A 23590-nucleotide genomic window follows, 5' to 3' on the forward strand; every position below is an offset into this window, starting at 1 on the left:
GAGCTCAGGGCTGAGCTGCTGTTTCATCTTTAAGAGCTGCTGCCTCCTCGCCGGACTTGTTCTCCTCTTCTTCTCCTAATGACACCATTTCTGCTTCATATTAAATTCAATAAAGATGCTGACATGTATCTGTAGCAACAACATCATTGAATCTAGAACAACTGGAGCCAAACCAGTGGCTCTGCTGGGATCACTGGTGAGCCAACACTTCCTTGTTGATGCAGATTTCAGGGCTTCCTTTTGCTCCTCCGTTATAACTGTTCTCTCTTCTCAACACATGATGACACAAAGGAATCAGCAGTGACAAAGATGATGCTGAAGAGAAGCACACACTTCACACATATAACAGAGCAGTGCAGTTACACACACCTCTGCTCGACATCAGGCCTCAAACAAAGACACAAAACACTAACTTGACTCTAAACAGAAGAAACGAGCAGCTGTTTCTGTTCTGTGCTTATTTATATTTGACACACATGCTTCTCTTTGTGCAAACACACATCGCACTATAAGGGTAACCTCGCACACAATGATTGGACAGCACAGTGATGATGCTGGGAGATCCTATACGCAGCAACACAGAAACACTGAGAACTTTAAACAATGATGGAAAGTGTTATAAATGACTTGTTGGCCTCTGATCTGTCACAAACAGCTGAAACGTGTCTCTCATGAGTCACATGAAGGTTTTTGACAGAAAGGACAAAAAGTAGCTGCAGTCAGTTTGTGTCATTTTTATATTTATTCATCTGGGAGAAAAATCTGAGGGACATTAAAATGTGTTTTCAACAGAGACAAGAACATGAATATAACAGAACAGGTAAATGAACATGTTTCAAGTAAACAGCTGGACTGATCAGGTCCAAACACAGAGTGATAAACTTGTCAAACAGCTGTCATATCTTTATATAGAAGCTCTTTATAAATGCTGCTCACTGCAGTCTGTTTACTAATAATGTCAAAGTGTTAGAAACACAGAAACATCAGAATGGTCTTTGTTCACAGAAACCTGTCTGGGATCCTTTGTTGTTCTTTTGATGCAGAGTTACATTATAAATATAAAGAGTTATTTCAGAGTCTCATCAGTTTTCCTGCATGTCTTTATTTAACACATCAGCAGGGCTGAAGCTCTCATGTTAAACACACACTGATCTATGGACACGTTCATGTGTTTCTAACAGAACCAGGCTGTTATCAGCCTGCACTAACATTATGTCACACACACTGAATGTAACAGTGACAGTTTACATCATCACACAATCAGCTGTGATTGTTTCACTGTCATCAAACGAGTCAACAGGAAGTAGAATCAATAGAAACCAATCATTGACTGACAGCATGTCTGATGGAAATAAGTGCAGATTATGTATGAAGTCTAACTGCACACAGTAACTGTGTTACAATAAGGACTTAACAGCGCCCTCTGCTGGAGTGTTTCAGTACTGCGTTAACTACAATACTCCACCTCCTCCTCACACCACCTGCTACAGCTCTACTCTTCTATGACTACAGTCATCCACAGCACTGATGTGAGGTCACATGGTTCATATGTAAGGAGCACAGCTGACCTCAGGTCAGTTTAATGACTGTGAGCAGCAGCTGTGTTATTGTCACTGTGACAGGGAGACACTCTCAGACACAGCGCTCATGTCAGCTTGTTCTCATGCAGGAGGATCAGGAGCTCCATGTTTGTCTTTCTGTTTGAATCATGATGTGTTTGTGCCATCAGAGTCTGTCATGAGTACTCAGGGTTTCACAGCAGCTCTTCTGGATGCTGACGAGGACTCCAACCTCATGTTTCACCTCTCTGAGCTTCTGATGTCTGTGAACACTCGTGTTTCTTCTCTGGGCTCATCTGGACAAAAACACCTTTCTGTGTTTGGCTGCAGCCTCATTCTGACTGACAGGAAGTGTGTTATCCATGAGCTGCACTTCTGTCAGGAAGTTTCCTGCTGTGTTTCCTGTCTGTGGACAAACACGAGTGTTCCAGCTGAGGACTTGGTTCCTTCCACCTGTCCATACAGGACATCACGCTGTCTGCAGCTCTGTAAATGCAGCTCCAGGTCCTTCCACGTGCTGCTCTGTATTTGTGCAGTTTGTAGTGTGTCCTGGGAAACGTAGCACACATGGTGTTCTTCTGCTGTTTCCTCCTTTCACTGAGTGTGAAACACTGACGCTGTGCTGTTGTTCACAGAGGGGAGCTGATTCTAGCTGCAGCTGGACTCTGTCATCTAACTGAATGTGTTGGTGCTGATCACGGGGCTCTGAGGGGGGAGCAGCAGGAGGACTCTGGATGCTGACGTCAGTGTATCTGTGGAAGCTCCCACAGCGTGTCTGTCATTCAATATTGTGCTGTATATTGTATCTATGCAAAGATGAACAGACTGTGTGTTCACTGGTCTCTGTGCTGCAGCTCTGATGTCATCATCACTCCCTCCTCCACCCTCAGCAGTCCCAGCATGCTGCTGTGGTGCACCCCACCCTCACTCTACACCTGAGCCACAGACCACACCCTCCACCTCAATATACACCACAGTTTTCTCTGCTGTGGAAATGAGATCAGGAGGAAATCATCATTATTATTATTTAATAAACGCTCACATTAATGTGGGCTTATTTGTTTCATATTAGAAACATTAGTTGAGTGTTTTTAGTATAAAATGGTCAAAGTCCCTCTTTTTGCTCCTCCCCTCACCTGTGGATGGACGGTGCTGTTACCGTGGTGACAGCTTGGATGTGTTTCAGTCCTGCCTGGTTATCACTGCAGGAATCTTTCACATTTATTACAGGTAATAACTCTGATTTTTCTGTGTATTATGAACCAAATGTATCCTGATACACACAGAGATGGATGAGCAGAGGTTGTTTTTGCAGTTTATGTAGTTACTATGGACTTAATGCACACATATTATTAAAATTAGGGCTATAACAGTTGTATTGATGTATAGCAACTTGAAATGCTCCCACAAATGGCTCCACAGCATGTAAAAATATAACAAAAGCTCTGGCGGACTTGGTTCTGTGGTCAGTCTTAAAGGGTGAAGTTAAACTCTGTAATCTTCACTGTGTCACAGAGTTCAGTGAGTCCCGTTATTCACAGTATCAATCAGATCATCAGAGAACAGCTGATCAGCAATCAGTGGTGCCAACAGCGCCTCCTGTGGTGAGAGGATGCAATAATGCAATGTAGCATTTTTCCACTCAACACTTGCAGTCATGGAAACTGTCTGTTGGATCTGTGTGACGTTGCTTTCTTGGTTAGAGTTCCTCACAAATGTCCAGATGATTCTTCTAATGAGGCGTCGACCATGTTTGCAGCTCTTTGGAAGAAAACGTCGCCCTTTGCCATCCTTACTTTTCTTTGACTTCTTCAAATGCAGCTGAACTCCAGCTGGTATTTTCTTGGACTTTGCAGCTGTTTCTGGTCATCAGTTCATTCCTGCAAACCTCTGAAGCTGAACAACAATGATGCTGCATTGCTGGCTGATCCCAAAAGGTTGATTCTGTTCATCTGGACCTTTTCAGAAACGTTTGCTCACTGATCAGGTGACTTCTTCAGTCTCAGCTGACTGCAGCTTTACAAGCTTACAAACAGCACATTTGCACAATGACTGAAAGCAGCAGCACCTGATATATATGATACTAATATAATACATATACATATATAATCCATACTAATGATGAAGGAACTGAGCTCACAGTCCATTGTTCATTCAGTGAACTACTCAGTTTATTTTGGGCCTCAGAAATGCTCACTCTGTTTGTACATCACTGTCAGCAATAGACTCATTCTGCTGTGTGGACAGGAACACATGTGACATCACTTCCTGTTTGTTTGTGACTGAAGAGGAAGAAGTTTACAAGGAATCATTTAGAAGAGTTTCAAACATCAACTGATTGAATCCATGAATCTGAAAACGTGTTTGTGAGTGAAAGAGACAGACATGTACAGACTGAACTATCTGTTCAACAGTCAGAGTGTTTCTGTAACAGGAGACACTCTTTACACTCCACTCAGCACAGGGACACTGAGGAACCAGACCAGACCATAAACCCAGGATAAAGAGTTTGAGTGAATGTGGTGTTGAAGGTGTGGAGGTGGATCAGAGTGTCAGAGGAGACTCTGTAAAAGGACAGAGTGCCAGCAGGACAGTCCACATACACTGCTGCTCTGTTAGAGACAGAGGAGGAGGAGGAGGAGGAGATGGATGTGTAGCTGTTATTGTGCCAGACAGACTGAGGACCATCATCAGAGCAGCTCAGACTCCAGGACTGATCATTGTATCCAAACACACAGTCATCACTGCCTCCTTTCCTTCTGATGCTTCTGTAACTCACTGATATAAAAACGTCTCCTCTCCACTCGACCTCCCAGTAACAGCGACCAGTCAGACCATTTCTACACAGCAGCTGAGGAACATAAAATCTGTCTGGATGATCAGGATATGACTGAACCTCCTCCACATGTGTCACCTTCCTGTTGTTGTCAGACAGTTGGAGGTTTGTGTGCACTGTGTTTGTGTCGATTGTGAGTTGACAGGAATCTGATGGAGAGAACAAACACAATCCAGCTGCAGTTATTGATCCATCATCTGTTCATTGATTGACACTTTGATGATGACTCCTGACATGATGAAGATGGTTGAATGTGTGCTGCTTTGTTTTCATGAATCCCATTAAAAACACACTTACACTTCCTCAGACCTGGTCTCAACCATCGGACTCCAGCAGGCTCCACCCTGAAAGGAGGAGGGGGGTCAGAGCAGCACAGTCAGCATGCACACATGGACATTACATGGCTCTCACACACACACTGTTACACACTGAGCTCAAAGCTCGGCTCCACTGTTTTATTCAAAGAAATCTACATTTATTTATCAGCACATTTAAAAACAGCTTGAGCCAAAGTGCTGCACAGAGTAGAGAGAAAATAGGAAACATACACAGTAATGACTATAAAGACTGGTCAGGATTGAAAGCTACAGAGTACAAATGTGTTTCCAACCGGCTTTTAAAAATGTCCAGTGTTGGTGACGACCTGATGTGAAGGGCGACTGTTCCAGAGTTTGGCTGCAGCCATCGATAAAGCTCACCTCTGTTTTTACGTCTAGTTCTGGTCAGAAGCTGCTTATCTGCAGACCTGAGGGCTCCACTTGGATTCTTTTGTTAAAGAGAGATAAGATGGAGCCAATCCATTCACAGATTTAAAGACAACCAGATCTGGAAGTGGATTCTACCACGTACTGGTAACCAGTGGAAAAAGCTGGTGATGGGTCGTCTAGCACAGACCCACCGCTGGAACCAGACAATTGATGAGGGAGAGAACTGTGACAGCGCCGTTCCTTCACTTGACCTCAGTCGCTCTCGTCTGCTCCCTCGTAACACTGCTCTTTATTGAGCTTACATGAATATGCACAAGTTCATTATGACGTCTTACACAGGTATGAACAAAGAGTACCAGTCTGTGCATAGTGTGTGTGTGTGTCTGTGTGTGTGTGTCTGTGTGTGTGTGTGTGTGTCTGTGTGTGTGTCTGTGTGTGTGTGTCTGTGTGTGTGTGTGTGTGTGTGTGTCTGTGTGTGTGCGTGTGTCTGTGTGTGTGTGTGCCTGTCTGTGTGTGTGTGCGTGTGTGTGCCTGTCTGTGTGTGTGTGTGTGTGTGTGTGTGTGTGTCTGTTTGTCTGTGTGTGCGTGTGTCTGCGTGTGTGTGTGTGTCTGTGTGTGTGTGTCTGTGTGTGTGTGTGTGTCTGTGTGTGTGTGCGTGTGTCTGTCTGTGTGTGTGTGCGTGTGTGCGTGTGTCTGTGTGTGCGTGTGTGCGTGTGTCTGTGTGTGCGTGTGTGCGTGTGTCTGTGTGCGTGTGTGTGTGCGTGTGTCTGTCTGTGTGTGTGTGCGTGTGTGTGCGTGTGTGTCTGTCTGTGTGTGTGTGCGTGTGTGTGCGTGTGTGTGTGTGTCTGTGTGTGTGTGTGTGTCTGTGTGTGTCTGTGCGTGTGTGTGTGTGTCTGTGTGTGTCTGTGCGTGTGTGCGTGTGTCTGTGTGTGTGTGTGTCTGTGTGTGTGTGTCTGTGTGTGTCTGTGTCTGTGTGTGTGTGTGTGTGTGTCTGTGTCTGTGTGTGTGTGTGTGTGTGTCTGTGTGTGTGTGTGTGTGTCTGTGTGTCTGTGTGTCTGTGTGTGTGTCTGTGTGTGTCTGTGTGTGTGTGTGTGTGTCTGTGTCTGTGTGTGTGTGTGTGTGTGTCTGTGTGTGTGTGTGTGTGTGTCTGTGTGTGTGTGTGTGTGTCTGTGTGTCTGTGTGTGTGTGTGTCTGTGTGTCTGTGTGTGTCTGTGTGTGTCTGTGTGTGTGTGTTCCAGATGTGACCCTGTGGCCCCAAAGCTGGTGCTAAGAGTCCAGCGGTCCCCCTAACAAAGGGCTCTTATACTTAACCAGACACAGAGCAGGTGTCCTCCTACACCAGGGGTCTCAAACTCGCGGCCCGCGGGCCAATTGCGGCCCGCAGGACGATAGTTTTTGGCCCCACCTTAATATGAAAATGTAATGTTAGTTTGATAATGTATGACACTTTACAGTGTTGTGGGCGGAGCTGAATTAACCCACCAATCAGGGTGGGATATGGATCTCAGGGGACACCAGCCGGGCTTGATGCAAGCAGGGAAACATTTCTCAATGAGTCAAAGTTCCAGCAGCGTTGCCCTGGAGTGTTTCTTTCTTTCCTGTGCCTGGCTGGCTTCCTCCTTTCTATTGGGCAAACGCCGACATTCGCCCCAGCGCGCTGCGTTCACAACACTTCAAAAAAAGTTGTTTTTTTTAAGTTGCTGCCCAGCGGGACATTATACGTATATAGATTTATACACACGTCAGTGGGATTTAAAGTTATTTTTCCACAGAGAGAGATCTCATATTAACTCTCACAGTGATGCGTAGGCGGCGGGATAAAAGAAAAGTCATGAACTCAATGCAGCCCAATTTAGTCTGCAGTCACATAGCGACACCTGTTCATCGGCAACAACAGTCCCCGGTAACCCGGACTAATTATAGGGTCGCACCGTAATTTGTGGCTCCATGTTTTTATTTGCATCACTGCGTTTGCATTGCAGCAAACATGAACATTACATATATTTCAATATAATGTAAAAGCAGTCAAAACAACTAACATCAGAAACAGCTGATGTTATTTGTTATATGTCACGGTGTCATTTCCGCTTCTTTCTCCTGTAACAACAGCCCGGCGCCGTGAGCAGTCGCCTTTTTTGCGCTCGCTATCCCTGCACTTTCTACCATCTGCAAACGCCACGGTGTTCGTGTCGTCATGAAAGACATGAACATCGAGCGTAAAAACAAAGGAGACTGCTACCGGCTTTTTATCTGCCGATCGCCGTGCTACGGTTGCAAGAAAAAGAAGCAGAAATGACGTTCTCTACGCGTTGAGACGTTCCCCGTCCGTCCGTCGGCTAAACGCTTGATTGAAACTTCAATGCGACAGTGACACCAAGTAGAATTATAAATGTCACATAGCCCCAAACATGTCTTTTTCAAAGCCTGCGGTGAAGAGAAAGGTTGGTGATGAGCACCGACAATCTCAGGAAAAGTGGGAAATGCAATATTTCTTTGTTGAGCACAGGGGCACCCCGACCTGTCTTATTTGCACAGAGAAAGTTGCGCTGCACAAGGAATACAATTTGAAACGTCATTACACAACTAGACATGCTGAGCTGGATGCAAAATACCAGGGAGACGAGAGAGCGAACCGGGTTGCCAGTCTTAAAACAGATCTACTGAGGCAGCAAGATTTCTCCAAGAAAGCAACCAAAGAGAATAATGCAGCAGTCGGAGCCACGTGGTTAGTGAGATGATTGCTAAAGCAGGGAAGCCATTCACAGAAGGTGCATTTGTCTAAAAGTGCATATTGCAGGCTGCAAATATAGTCTGTCCGGGAAAGAAAGGTCAGTTTAGCAACATCAGCCTTTCTGCCAACACCGCAGCAGATCGCATTTCTGACCTGTCAAGTGACATTTATGAGCAACTGTGTGAGAAAGCCAAATGTTTCAGTGTATACTCAGTCGCTCTTGATGAGACCACAGACATCACCGACACTGCCCAGCTCCCAATGTATGTCCGTGGTGTTGATGACAGTTTTGAAGTGATGGAGGAGCTGCTCACAGTAATTCCAATGCATGGCCAGACCACCGCTCAGCAGATATTTACAAGCTGTGTGATGCCATTGAGAATGTTGGTTTGCCATGGAAGAGGTTTGTTGGAATAACAACAGATGGAGCGCCATCAATGACAGGGAGGAAACATGGACTGGTGGCACAAAACAAACTGGAAGAGGAAGGCGTGGAGGAGGCCATTGCTCTGCACTGCATCATCCATCAGCAGGTCCTTTGCAGCAAATGCCTGAAGTTTGACAATGTGATGTCTATTGTTGTGAAATGCATCAACCAAATCAGATCCAGGGGCTTAAAGCACCGAAGGTTCTGTGCTTTTTTAGAGGAAATGGAGTCAGAATATGGGGATGTGCTCGACTTCACTGAGGTACGTTGGCTCAGCAGGGGAAATGTATTAAAGAGACTTTTTGAGTTGAGAGCAGAAGTGAAGCCTTCATGGAGAAGGATGGAGTTAGTGTTCCTGTGCTAACTGATCCCAAATGGCTCATGGACTCAGCTTTTCTTGTTGATATGACACATGAGCTTAATGTACTGAACAAGACGTTACAAGGCCAGGGGCAACTTGTCAGTGCTGCCTATGACAACGTGAGAGCATTCTCCACAAAACTGGCGCTCTGGAAAGCTCAGCTCTCTCAGACAAACCTTTGCCATTTCCCAGCATGCAAGGCACTCGTGGATGCAGGCACACCATTCAGTGCTGACGAGTATGTTGATGTCATTTTGAGGCTACAGGAGGAATTTGATCACAGATTTGCTGACTTCAAGACACACAGAGCCACCTTTCACATTTTTGCGGACCCCTTCTCCTTTGATGTGCAAGATGCCCCTTCTGTGCTTCAAATGGAGCTCATTGAGCTGCAGTGCAACTCTGAACTCAAAGCAAAGTTCAGGGAGGTGAGTGGAAAAGCAGACAAGCTTGGACAATCTTTGAGAGAATTGAGCCCTAGTTTCCCTCGGCTTTCCCGAATGTTCAAGCGGACCATGTGCCTTTTTGGTAGCACATACTTGTGCCAAAAGCTCTTCTCCACTTTGAACTTCAATAAGTCCAAGTACAGGTCCAGACTTACGGATGATCAGCTTCAAGACATACTGAGGGTCGCAACTGCTTCCTCCCTCAGGCCAAATCTGGCTCGGCTATGCGAGAGGAAACGCTGCCAGGTCTCTAGCAGCAAGGAGTAGGCAAGAGAAGCCATGTTCAGAAGAACAGTTCATTTTCTACAGTGTTCCATTCATGTTCAGAAGAAGGTTATAGAACTGTTAATACAGACATTTCAATCTAAATACAGCAGATATAGAAGACTGAAAGAAACACACAAGTTCACTGACTAAAAATATCTTATTATTATTTTATTTATGTATTACAGATTGATTTATTTTCTTATTAATTCTTAATTTGTTTATTTATTTTTCATATTTTGTGTTAAAAAATAAAAATAAAGAGATTTGAGAAGATTGGAATTTTTTAACCATGCCTTTCTTGTGGAAAACCTAATGCGGCCCAGCCTCACCCAGACTCTGCCTGCAGCGGCCCCCAGCTAAATTGAGTTTGAGATTTGAGTGGTGTGTGCATGCCAGAGCACTCTGGAAGGCATACAGAGTCTTTACAGACTACTAAGGATCAAACCTCTATCATCATGCAATCGATTATACAACTCTAAGCATATATGAGTAAATATTTCTAAGCATCAATCAACAATATAAACCTTACAGCTGGTTTTAATAACAGAATTCATTTGTTTCTCAAACGAGAAAGAGCTATCGAGAAACACTCCTAAATCTTTAGTTCTTAACTTTTCCAGTGGGCCAAGGTCAACATTATTAGATAATGCTAATTCTTTTCCCTTACATTATAACAATGTGAGGAGTTAATGCTAAGTATACTGCCATTAGCGGCTAATTCTAATTAGGGGTGAATAATTATTAGTAGCTAATGCTAATATCGTTTTCTCTTCCCTTTTAACAATGTGAACAACTAGTGCTAGGTAGGCTGATGCTAGCAGCTAATGCTAATTTGACGTGAATTAGCATTATATTAGTGAGGAGTTAATGCTAAGTAGGCTGCCATTAGTGGCTAATGCTAATTTTAGATGAAAAAGCATTAGCAGCTAATGCTCATATTGTTTTCCTTTGCTTTGTAAGAATGACAGCAGCTAATGATACGAAGTCTACCATTATTAACAATTGTTAATTTGATGTAAATTAGCATTATCTGATAATGGTAACCCTTTTCCCCTGCATTATAACTATGTCAGGAGTTAATGCTAACTAGGCTTCCATTAGGGGCTAACTCTAATTAGGTGAATAATTATTAGCAGCTAATGCTAATATTGTTTTCCCTTCCCTTTTAACAATGTGAGCAGCTAATTCTAATTTGATGTGAATTAGCATTATATTAGTGAGCAGTTAATGCTAAGTAGGCTGCCATTATTAACTAATGCTACTTTGACGTGAATTAGCATTATGTGCTAATACTAATACTGTTTTCCCTTACTTTTTAACAATGTGAGCGGCTAATTCTAAGTACACTCTTGTAAATAGCTAATTCTAATTTAGTGTGAATTAGCATTATTCAATAATGCTAACACTGTTTTCTCTTACTTATTAAAAATGATAGTAGCTAATACTAATACTCTTTTCCGTTGGGTAACAACGATGTGAGGAGTTAATGCTAAGTAGGCTGCTTTTAGAGGCTTATTCTAATTAGGGCTGAATAATTATTAGTAGCTAATGCTAATACCGTTTTCTCTTTCCTTATAACAATATGAGCAGCTAATGCTAATTTGATGTGAATTAGCATTATATTAGTGAGGAGTTAATGCTAAGTAGGCTACCATTAGCAGCTAAAGCTAATTTGAGGTGAATAAGCATTAGTAGCTAACGCTAATACCCTTTTCCCTTGTGTTATAATGATGTGAGACGTTAATGCTAAATAGGCTTCCATGAGTGACTCCTTTCCCTTGCATTATAAAGATGTGAAGAGTTTATGCTAAGTAAGCTGCCATTAGCAGCTAATGCTAATACTGTTTTCCCTTTCTTTATACAACTTGAGCAGCTATTGCTAAGTAGGCCACTTTTCTCTGCTAAGGATTTGTGTGACCATGATGGAAACTCTGATAAGCTAATGCTTCTAAGCTAATGCTGTTCATGGGCCCTGTTAGAATCAATATTTCATTCTGATTCTGTTGTTTGAGAACAATAACAGAAAAATGTGCACTTGAGAACAAATTTATTGTGAATTCAGCTGTGAATGTACAGTTTGTCATTATTTAAGCTTCCATTTCCAAATGTTAGCTGACACTTTATTAGGTACACTGGTATCTATATCAGGTACACCTGTGACCTAAATGTTCCTGCAAACAGACTCCTTGGAGACCCCTACATAAATATCCATGAACTATCCAGCTAGACTAGTGTGTCTGTCCCTGAAAATATTCCTGCATGTGTGATTGTTCATGTCTCATCTGCAGGAAACAAACAGGAAGTGAGTGAAAGACATGGGAAATGTTTCCAGCTCTTCCTCCTCTATCAGATTTTCTCTCCATACCTGAGAGTGTCCAGTCTCCAGCCTGGATCCTTCAGTCCAGCCGAGAGCAGCTTCATTCCTGAGGGACCTGGATGATTGTAGCTCAGGTCCAGCTCTCTCAGATGGGAGGGGTTGGAGCTCAGAGCTGAGGCCAGAGAAGTACAGCCTTCCTCTGTGATCAGACAGCCTGACAGACTGCAGACACACAAAACAACAATCTATCTGTCAACAGTTGTTTTCTCTTTGTCACAATAACATCTATCCATCCATTGTAACTTTATTTATAAGTGACAATACCCAACAGACAACAACAGTCATCTGAAGCTGTTTAGAAAGACGCAGTCCCAGCAGTTAGCTTGTCTGCTAGTTAGCTGAGAGCTAACTCACTTGTACATTGAATACCAAACTGTGTAAACCAGGGGTGTCAAACATATGGCCCGTGGGCCAAATCCAGCCCTTGAACATAATTTCATATGTCAAATATTGATGAATTTTCAGGCTTGCTGATAATCAATGTGAGCACGGCTGAGGTTTTATTCTGATGAGCAAACCATGTGGCCAAACACTTTAAGAGACAGACTGGGATCATACCATTATGTGAAAGAGGACGGAAATGTCCCATAGACAGCAAGGGTAGTGGTAGAGACCAGTACACAGAGAAATGGGAGCTGTACTGAAATGCAAGCGTGTCAGGAAAGAGTGAAAAGGCAAAATGAGCAGCATCTGGCTGCATTTCAGTGATATTGGAGACCACAAAGCTGAGTGCAACATTTATACAGGAGATATACAGGAGACGCTGAGAGTAGAACTGATAAAATTAGGAGCTGGCTAAAGTGAGACCCATTTTTATTTCCACCCATTTTCCACTGTGGAGGACAAAAGGTTTCAAACTGGTCCAGGTCTTAAACCTCACGTGTTCTTCCTAATAGCAGTAAATGGATAGAAATAAGGCTTTTATGAAAACACTGAATAAAACTTGCTGCCTTTAAAAAGACTAAATGTACAGTTCAGTATTGAATACTACATAAAATAAACTATATATAAAGTGTGTCTGAATGGCAGAGATGCAGAAATATGTGCATGTAGCACAGAGCCACGGCTCAGTGTCTGAATGAGTCTCACAGACCTGAATGTGCTGTTGAAGCCATTTATAATTATAACGTAATTCTGTACTCGTTTGATCTGCTCCTTACCACAAGCCACCAGACGTAGAAGGTTTTGGACTTTTAACTATATTTTCTGAAGTTTTACAACTTTTCTTACTGTTAAAAACCTCGTTATGGCCATTCATGCTGTACAAAGTAATTAGACATGTGTGGTATCTACAGAAACGTCAGAATCTCAGCTAAAAGTTCACAAAACCATCTCAACAACCACCAAACAGCTGAAACAGCAGGTGAACAGATCACACAAAAAAGATGTAAACACAAATCCCCCTGATCATCTGTTTTTTAAACATGAAGTGTAGTTTTGGACGTTCATTTACTGCTGGTTCAGTGAATTTTGGTTGGACAGTGATGAAACCTGCAGCCTCAGAATCTGTGAGAAGTCTGCTTTCAGCACGCAACAGCATTGTTGTGTTGTGTTGTGTGCTGTGGATTCACCTCTGCAAACTCATCACTGTTTCACCATCATGTTTCTACTGAGACAATAACAAAGGAAGCAGTTCCCAGGAACTACTTCCTGTCTTGTTAACATAAGAGTACGTTGCCCTTCAAAACACCTCCACTTCTCCTCTTATTAGAGGGCTGCCTTATTATTAATCTGCTAATTCTGTCAGTTGATGAAAGAAAAATGCTTGATCTCACCTGAGAGTTTCCAGTGTACAGTGTGGACTCTTCAGTCCTTCAGACAGAAGCTTCACGCCTGAATCCTTCAGGTTACTGTTACTCAGGTCCAGCTGTCTCAGATTAGAGGTCTGAGAGCTGAGACCTGAGGCCAGAGCTTCACAGCTTCTCTCTGACAGGTCACAGTGACTCAGTCTGAAAAATAACAGATAAACAATTACAAAAATAAAACACTTCTGTTGAAGTGTAATGAGATACTATTATATTTAGCAATATTTCATCTTGTTTTGTCAGGAAACTGAGCACTGATGCAGAGCAACATGTGGAGAGAATCAGAGGAGAAGAAGTGAAGAGAGAACAGCAGTAAAACAACACTGAATTGTTCAGTGTGCTTTTGATATCAACAGAATGTGTCAAACTTCTTTATTTTGTATTTGTTTTAGTAGAATTGATGATTATCACTTAGATAACAACCACAGGCCAGGTCTAAATTGCACTTTGGTGACAGTTACACCCAGAAATATTTCAGAAACGTGGACAATTTGTGCTCCATTGTATTCAGTATTGAACAAACTGAGTACCGATGACCACTTAATATTTTTGATATTTTATTTGAGTTGTTCCACCTGATCTGTGTTAACTAGAATAAACATTTAAAAGCTAAAGCTATGATCACATATGTACTTACAGAGCTTTGTTGGAGGCTTTGACCACTGGCAGCAGCCTCAGAAGAGCCTCCTCTGAAGCAGAGTATTTCTGCAGGTCAAACTCATCCAGATCTTCTTCTGATGACAGTAAGATGAAGACCAGAGCTGACCACTGAGCAGGAGACAGTTCATCTGTGGAGAGACTTCCTGATCTCAGGGACTGTTGGATCCCCTCCACTAGAGAACGATCATTCAGTTCATTCAGACAGTGGAACAGATTGATGCTTTTCTCTGCAGACAGATTCTCACTGAGCTTCTCCTTGATGTACTGAACTGTTTTCTTATTGGTCTGTGAGTTACTTCCTGTCTGTGTCAGCAGACCTCGTAGGAGAGTCTGATTGGTCTGCAGTGAAAGACCCAGGAGGAAGCGGAGGAACAAGTCCAGGTGTCCATTTGGACTCTGTAAGGCCTTGTTCACAGCACTCTGGTGGAGAGATTGAAGTTTTAGTTTGTTAAATAATTTAGATTTCTTGGAGGTTGTTTGTTGTTGTTCCAGCAGATTGAGTCCAGAGTTGATGAAGGTCAGATGGACATGAAGAGCAGCCAGAAACTCCTGAACACTCAGATGGATGAAGCAGAACACCTTGTCCTGGTACAGTCCTCTCTCCTCTTTAAAGATCTGTGTGAACACTCCTGAGTACACTGAGGCTGCTCTGATATCGATGCCACACTCTGTCAGGTCTGATTCATAGAAGATCAGGTTTCCTTTCTGCAGCTGATCAAAAGCCAGTTTTCCCAGAGACTCCATCATCTTCCTGCTCTCTGGACTCCAGTGTGGATCTGTCTCAGCTCCTCCATCATACTTGACCTTCTTCACTTTGGCCTGAACCACCAGGAAGTGGATGTACATCTCAGTCAGGGTCTTGGGCAGCTGTCCTCTCTTTCTGGTTTTCAGCACATCCTCCAGAATTGTAGCAGTGATCCAGCAGAAGACTGGGATGTGACACATGATGTGGAGGCTTCGTGATGTCTTGATGTGGGAGATGATCTTGCTGGCCTGCTCCTCATCTCTGAATCTCTTCCTGAAGTACTCCTCCTTCTGTGGGTCAGTGAACCCTCTGACCTCTGTCACCATGCCAACACAGTCAGGAGGGATCTGATTGGCTGCTGCAGGTCGTGTGGTTATCCAGAGGCGAGCAGAGGGAAGCAGTTTCCCCCTGATGAGGTTTATCAGCAGCACATCCACTGAGGTGGACTTTCTAGGGTCAGTTAGGATTGTAGTTTTGTGGAAGTCCAGAGGAAGTCGACACTCATCCAGACCATCAAAGATGAACACAACCTGGAAGTCTTCAAAGCTGCAGATTCCTGCTTCTTTGGTTTCAGTAAAGAAGTGATGAACAAGTCCCACCAAGCTGAACTTTTCCTCTTTCAGCACATTCAGCTCTCTGAAAGTGAATGGAAATATGAACTGGATGTCCTGGTTGGCTTTGTCTTCAGCCCAGTCCAGGCTGTATTTCTGTGTTAAGACTGTTTTCCCAATGCCAGCCACTCCCTTTGTCAGCACTGTTCTGATTGGTTCATCTCTTCCAGGTGAGGCTTTAAAGATGTCTTCTTGTCTGATGGTTGTTTCTGGTCTGTCTGGTTTCCTGGATGCTGTTTCAATCTGTCTGACCTCATGTTCATCATTGACCTCTGCAGTCCCTCCCTCTGTGATGTAGAGCTCTGTGTAGATCTGATTCAGGAGGGTTGGGTTTCCTGCTTTAGCGATGCCCTCAAACACACGCTGGAACTTCTTCTTCAGGGTGGATTTAAGGTTACGATGACAAACAGCAGCTTGAAGTTCTGAATGAGAAGAAAAATAAACACTCAATTCCAAAAAGAACTAATCTTTAAAACATGTTGCTCCATCTTCCATCTCTGGAAAATGTTCATTTATCCAGCAGCTTAAATCTTTAGATAAATCCTCTTACGTCTCTGCAGACGGTCAGCCAGCTCCTCCTGCTTCATTCTCCTCAGGAAGTCCACTGTGATCTTCACAAACACCTCTCTGCTGCTGCTCCTCTGACTCTCTAAGCATTCTGGGTAATCTGGACTCAGAACCTTCTGGATCTTCTTCAGCTCGTTCTTCACAAAAGTGATGATGTTGTCCTCCAGCAGCTGGAACAGAATATTTATGAATGAGCCAATCAGAGTGAAATCATGGAGCCAAACATCAGATCCATGTTGGACACACTGACGATCCACTGGTCTACAAAGAGCAGCATGGAGATGACTGTGAACAGAACAGATGTAACAGTAGTTGTTGTACATGTACAGACCATAAATATGGAGTCCAGCTGTGTTTGATGCTGCTGGGCAGACTGACCACTGGGAACCTCTGAGCTCTGCTGGTCCACTCTGTGGAGGAACCATGAAGGATTAGATCAACACAGGATAAAGATCCAGGAGTTTCTGCTCAAATAACTTCATCTGAATCAAGTCTGTCAAGTTTTAAACTCTCAGATTGTGAACATATCAGTAATTTTCAGTCTGTTTTCATGGACGTCCTTTCAGTGGTGATGTCAGGGATGATTTTGAAGAAGCTCATCAAACTGAACCATCAGCAGATCACTGCTCCAAAACCAGAACATGATCCGAGTCTCCCTCCACCACCAGAACACCAGCTTTACTAACGTGGTAGATCAGTGTAGTACAGATCAATAACTGATGAGTCATTTGATCAAAATCACTGAGTGCTTCACGTCTGACCCTCTGATGCTTCTGTAGACATTTTGCATATTTAATGAATGTCTGACAGTTTTACATTCATTCTATGAACACAGTGGAAATGTTGTGTTATAGTCTCCATGTTGTTTCCAGCATCATAAATTCTTAAGTTCAGAAAATTAGATTCTTTCTTCACAGCTGAAAAACAACAACATTTATTCTCTATTGAAATCTGCATCGTCCACTCCAAAGGTCACAATCTGAAGGTAACATCTGGTTTTGTTCCCTGTGGTTAACTCTGAGCATCAGTATGGTGGGATTTATCCACTACATCCACACCACTGTGGTTCAGTGTTGTCCTGATGGAGTAACAGCAGCCAGTATGATCCAGGCTTTAGCTGCTGGGTCTCTGTGTGACCTCTCAGACTGTTTAACAGATCAGACACAAAGAGAATCAGAGCAGCTCTGTTCTTTAAAGACAAACATGAACCCACTCAGGTCACACTTTCCCCACAGATACAGTGGGGCAAAAAAGTATTTAGTCAGCCACCGATTGTGCAAGTTCCCCCACTTAAAATGATGACAGAGGTCAGTAATTTGCACCAGAGGTACACTTCAACTGTGAGAGACAGAATGTGGAAAAAAAATCCATGAATCCACATGGTAGGATTTGTAAAGAATTTATTCGTAAATCAGGGTGGAAAATAAGTATTTGGTCACCTCAAACAAGGAAAATCTCTGGCTCTCACAGACCTGTAACGACTTCTGTAAGAAGCTTTTCTGTCCCCCACTCGTTACCTGTATGAATGGCACCTGTTTGAACTCATCATCTGTATAAAAGACACCTGTCCACAGCCTCAAACAGTCAGACTCCAAACTCCGCCATGGCCAAGACCAACGAGCTTTCGAAGGTCACCAGGAAAAGTATTGTAGACCTGCACCAGACTGGGAAGAGTGAATCTACAATAGGCAAGCAGCTTGGTGTGGAAAAATCAACTGTGGGAGCAATCATCAGAAAATGGAAGACATACAAGACCACTGATAATCTCCCTCGATCTGGGGCTCCACGCAAGATCTCATCCCGTGGGGTCAAAATGATCATGAGAACGGTGAGCAAAGATCCCAGAACCACACGGGGGGACCTGGTGAATGACCTGCAGAGAGCTGGGACCAAAGTAACAAAGGTCACCATCAGTAACACACTACAACGGCAGGGAATCAAATCCCGCAGTGCCAGACGTGTTCCGCTGCTGAAGCCAGTGCATGTCCAGGCCCGTCTGAAGTTTGCCAGAGAGCACATGGATGATACAGCAGAGGATTGGGAGAATGTCATGTGGTCAGATGAAACCAAAGTAGAACTTTTTGGTATAAACTCAACTCGTCGTGTTTGGAGGAAGAAGAATACTGAGTTGCATCCCAAGAACACCATACCTACTGTGAAGCATGGGGGTGGAAACATCATGCTATGGGGCTGTTTTTCTGCCAAGGGGACAGGACGACTGATCCGTGTTAAGGACAGAATGAATGGGGCCATGTATCGTGAGATTTTGAGCCAAAACCTCCTTCCATCAGTGAGAACTTTGAAGATGAAACGAGGCTGGGTCTTCCAACATGATGATGATCCAAAACACACCGCCCGGGCAACAAAGGAGTGGCTCCGTAAGAAGCATTTGAAAGTCCTGGAGTGGCCTAGCCAGTCTCCAGACCTCAACCCCATAGAAAATCTGTGGCGGGAGTTGAAAGTCCGTGTTGCTCGGCGACAGCCCCAAAACATCACTGCTCTCGAGAAGATCTGCATGGAGGAATGGGCCAAAATACCAGCTACTGTGTGTGCAAACCTGGTAAAGACCTATAGTAAACGTTTGACCTCTGTTATTGCCAACAAAGGTTATGTTACAAAGTATTGAGTTGTATTTTTGTTATTGACCAAATACTTATTTTCCACCCTGATTTACGAATAAATTCTTTACAAATCCTACCATGTGGATTCATGGATTTTTTTTTTTTTTCACATTCTGTCTCTCACAGTTGACGTGTACCTCTGGTGCAAATTACTGACCTCTGTCATCATTTTAGGTGGGGGAACTTGCACAATCGGTGGCTGACTAAATACTTTTTTGCCCCACTGTATGAGCATCACTGTCCTCAAACAGCAAATGACCAAGTCGAACATTTGGATCTTTTCTCTTTCATTGTTTTCTTTTTAATGAATCTTTGTAACAATCTGAGGATGTTTCAGGTCATATTTATCCAGGAAACACAAACATGTAAAGGAGTCATCACAGCTCTCTGACCTCGTTGCTCCAGGTTCACCACTGAAGGCTGGAACGTCACCTTTGGACCGGTCACTCCTCACAGACGGACAGCTGGACCCTGCAGACTGTGACCTCTGACCTCTGCAGACACAAACATGATTGAAGCAGCTGTGATCACACAGACTGCAGATAATGCAGCTGTTTCCTGTCAGTAACATCCTCTTAGATTAGAGTTCAGCTTTTTACAGGAAAACTGGACAAAACTGATTTTTGTTACAATCTCATTTTCATTTCCTCTCAGCTCACAAACACAGTCAGACAATCAACCAGAGTCAACACTGATTATAATGTCAGTGCAGAATTATTTCTGTTACTCAGTGAGTTCAGCTCTCTGACCTCGTTGCTCCAGGTTCACCACTGAAGTTTGGATTATGACCTTTGGACCGGTCACTCCTCACAGACGGACAGCTGGACCCTGCAGACTCTGCTCTGTCCTCCTCTTCCTCCATCATCATCTTCAGTCAGTCTGAGAGGTAAACCACAAACACTCAGTGAGTTCACATTAACAGGAGGAACTGAGTTACAGTCGCTGACCTCTGACCTGTCATGTGACCATGAAACCAGGTCAATATGTCTGTAGGTTCAGTCATCCAGGTCATGTGATCTAAGGAGCTTGGAGAGAAAAGAGACGTCTTTAAGTTTCTGGAAGACGTTTCATCTGAGAAGCTTCTTCAGCTCTAAAACCAAACGGTGGAGAGTCCCAGATATTTAAACCTGAGAGGGAAAGAAAGCATGTCGCTGACCCACCACTGATGTTATTTCAAGGAGGAAACTGAGAGCCTTTGCACCAGGAGCACAAACATCAGCTCCAGCAATGATCCACTGATGTGTTTTTATTCCATGTATGAATGTTGTTATTGACAGAGATGACGTTTGTGTGTCAGTGATGCAGTGACTGTTGTTGTTACCTGTACAGGCTGGTTAGACTCTATGAAACAGATCATACAGATCTCTGCATGTTAGAAGAGACTATTAAAGGTCATGAATGAGACAAAGGCAGGGAGGCGTCCTTTACAGCTAAACAGCAGAGTGAGAGAACAGCCAGCACCTCTACATTTATCACATTATACAGCACATGTATGATACTGACAGGGATGAGAAGAATTTAGTGATTCTGATCCCATCATTGATATTACTTATTGATTCTCAGTAGCTCTGCTCTGACAGTCACCACCATCACTGAGCAGCATATCAAAGACATTTGTGCACATTAACTGCATGTTGTGGCTCAAATGTTTGTGCATGTTGGAGGCATTTCCTCTTTGTTGTGATCAGTGTTGGTCATTACTCAAAACAGTCATTATTACACATATTACACAGAACACTTTGATTAAAAGTAATGGAGTACGTTACTTCATTACTCCTCATAACATTACTTTGATGTTACTGTGTAAAATGAACAAATGAGCATGTAACAACATAAAGCTGAGGTACAGCCCCACACACCAACACAGATCCTGATGAGGTCACGTGATGTTTCTCTGAGTGTTTATGATAGAGCTGGGCGATATGAGATTTTTTCATATCACGATATGTTTTTTTCATTTCAGGCGATAACGATATCTATCACGATATCAGCCAAATAACTATATTTGTAAGATTTAAATGTGCCGTTGCTCACAAGTAAAATGTGAAATAATCAGCAGCTTGTTTTTATTTAAATATTTATTTCCCATAATAAGTTCAACAGGGTAGATGTACTTAAGGAACATGAGACTTTTTCAGATAAATAAAGGCAAATATTGCAAACTACACAAAAGGCAGCCGCTAAAGCGTTTAAGTTTCAAAATAGAACAAACGAAACAGACTAAATTGTCGATTCCACTTAGAAACAAAATATTAATTCTAAAAATAAATCTTAGTTTGTTTTACAGAAGAACAGACAAAACTGACTAACTTTTGTCAGTATCAAATAAACTGAGAACTAAAAGGAAATTCTCAATCTCTCCTTGTTGTATAGCTGAGCTTTTCAAACAGTTTTAACAGTTACTTTAGTCTGACAAAAGCCGAATGACGAATTAGCGCTTCCAGTCAGAGACTGAGGCTACGTCCACACGTACACGGGTGTTTTTGAAAACGGAGATTTTCCGTTTTCGTTTTAAAAAATAATCCCGTCCACACATAAAGGCAGAAATGAAGGAAAACGCTGCTATGAACATGCCAAAGCAGCAGGTGGAGCTAGATTCCTAACCGTGCAGAAATGTTGGCCAATCAGAAGTCTAGAAGCCTCGGTGGGAAAAAGTAAACAAAGCTGGGGCATAGAAGCAGAACCGAGTCGTATGTGTGGACGGACAGTAACTGTGTGTATATGTAAGCATTTAAACACTGCAGAGAGTAGAATTAACAGTATTGTAGAAATTCATTGCACCGAAACAATAACGTGGCGCACAGTGTGACGCATGCACCAGTTTATTGTATTTCCAGACTTGCTTTCGGCACAATTTACAGTGCACGCTACTGTTTTTTGTCAGACTTATAGCCGAAATACCTTCACACTACGGAGCTTCTATGGCTCTTCTGTTCGACAATCTCTCCGGCATTGGAACCATCATCTGTTTTCTCTTCGGTCACGCTCGGTTGATTTTTCTAGTCGGCACACTCATTTCCTCCATTACCCGCTGGCTGCTTCCCAAACAAACACACGTGTGGCTTGGCACTTGTGCTATACGGTAACAAGTCACGCGACGTGACGCTGCGGCTGTGATTGGTTCGGCTCTGCGCTACTTAATTTGGATTGGCTGACCTTTTTTTTTTTTTTTTTTTTTTTGAGGACAAGAGCGGCGAGGTCTATCGCGATAGCTTAATTTCTCTATCGAGTAAAAGTTATATCGCGATACATATCGTTATCGTTCTATCGCCCAGCTCTAGTTTATGAACACAAATCAAAGATGAAACAGCACAAAGACACTTCAAAGTGATTCTACTGTAGAAACATGAACAGGTAGAAACCTGCAGCCTGACTGCTCATCACTTTGTTACCTGTTCAAGTTCAGCAGCAGCAGCTCACTTTATCACGGTGCTGGTCTGGGGTCAGTGTTTACTCAGCTTTAACTCACTCTGGGTTCTTGGCTAGCTTAGCGTTAGCTTAGCGTTAGCTTAGCGTTAGCATGCTGTGTGCTAGCTTAGCGTCAGAGCTCTGCAGGTGTCTCGTGTGTAAATATTAATCACAGTGACAGTAAAGGAGGTAAAGGGCTGTGACGTCATCACGTACGCTGCGTCCTCTGTGGGCTCTGAGTGAACTCAAAGTACAAACTACAAGTACACAAACACGAACGTAGCTCAGAGTGGCGGACACACTCGGCCTCGTTGGTCCAGCTGTGAGTCCGTTACCGTGAACTATGGAGCGGCAGATTTGTGCTGAACTAAGCTGCACACAGCTGATGTTAGCCAGGAAACATTACACACTGACTTTAATGGAGAGACCGGAAATACAAACACACACAGTTTGTTGTGTGAAGAAATCAAACACGAGCTGAACAAACAGTAAAGTTCCTAAAGACAAACTGTTAAAGGAGGAAACAAAGCAAACTTACAGTTTCTTCACACCAACAACAAGCTCCACTCCACACCTGGACACTAAACACGGACACACAGGTGAGCTGCTTCCTGGAAGGAGGCGGGGCTCCACCTGAAACTCAGCACAGGTGGGAGGGGCTCAGCTCTGTGTGTGCTGATGTGTTAACTTTAAAAATATGCCGTCTGACTGCTCAGACTGAGTCAGAGTAAAGTTCACATGCTGACGTGTGGAGACATGAAACCTTGTTGTAGCTGCAGGTGTGAACACACTGATCCCAGATCAGCTCTGCTGTATTTGTAACATGAACATTTCTGCTGCAAAGCTTCAAATGTTCAGCATGTTTCTCTGTTTCCAGTCTATAGATCCAGTCACACTTTCTACCTTCACCTGTGCAGTAAAGACTGAGAGCAGAGCTGAAAGCAAGCGTCCAATCAGTGAGCAGCATCAACACCTGAGCTTCATTCAGACTCTGTTATTGAAGATGTTGTTGGTACAAAGTTCATCTGCTGCTCACATGAATCCATGAAAGATTTATTTCACTGAATGTTTCTTCAAAGCTCGTTTCAACCTGTTGAAGTCATGAATGAAAGTGCAGACTGAGAGTGGATCACATGATGTTTGAGGTGTGTCATGTGACATGTTCAGTATTGTCACACATGTCTAGATTGTCCCTGATATCATAACTGCTCAAACACTGATGATTATATTTGAAGCATTATTCCTGATGGCAGCAAAGTTTGAATGGAGCTCTCTGTCTGTGCTGATTTGTCGCCCTCTGGAGGTCAAAGCACAAACTGCATGATGTCACTGTAACCACCACAGAGACAGGAAGTGTTTTTATGACTGAAACACTGAAATGATGCTAACGGCTGTCGTTAGGCTCACTGACAGCAGTGCTGATGTGTTCATGTCAAACACTGGCTCAGGTCAGACTCCTTCA

General features: G+C 43.3%; 1 protein-coding gene across 3 annotated transcripts in view; it reads right to left on the reverse strand.

The window, feature by feature from the left end:
* Positions 1-4014: 4014 nt before the first annotated feature.
* LOC146634302 (protein NLRC3-like) overlaps positions 4015-23590 on the reverse strand; it is a 263712-nt gene continuing 244136 nt past the window's right edge. Inside the window, exons 1-9 of one of the 3 annotated variants that reach the window (XM_085376365.1) lie at positions 19470-19588; positions 19113-19214; positions 16431-16509; positions 16083-16269; positions 14154-15954; positions 13487-13660; positions 11700-11873; positions 4693-4739; positions 4015-4544 (exon numbers count right to left, since the gene is read on the reverse strand). In XM_085376365.1, the coding sequence (XP_085232491.1) occupies positions 4015-4544; positions 4693-4739; positions 11700-11873; positions 13487-13660; positions 14154-15954; positions 16083-16269; positions 16431-16509; positions 19113-19214; positions 19470-19588 (3213 nt within the window). Of the gene's footprint in view, positions 4545-4692; positions 4740-11699; positions 11874-13432; positions 13661-14149; positions 15955-16082; positions 16270-16430; positions 16510-19112; positions 19215-19469; positions 19589-23590 lie in introns of those variants that run through there. The other 2 variants (XM_085376375.1, XM_085376383.1) reach the window with 2 other exon arrangements.

The sequence above is a fragment of the Diplotaxodon limnothrissa genome, linkage group LG3 (assembly GCF_057381915.1).
Source record: "Diplotaxodon limnothrissa isolate DT_005_m linkage group LG3, D_limnothrissa_male_GT1.1, whole genome shotgun sequence".
Lineage (NCBI taxonomy): Eukaryota > Metazoa > Chordata > Actinopteri > Cichliformes > Cichlidae > Diplotaxodon > Diplotaxodon limnothrissa.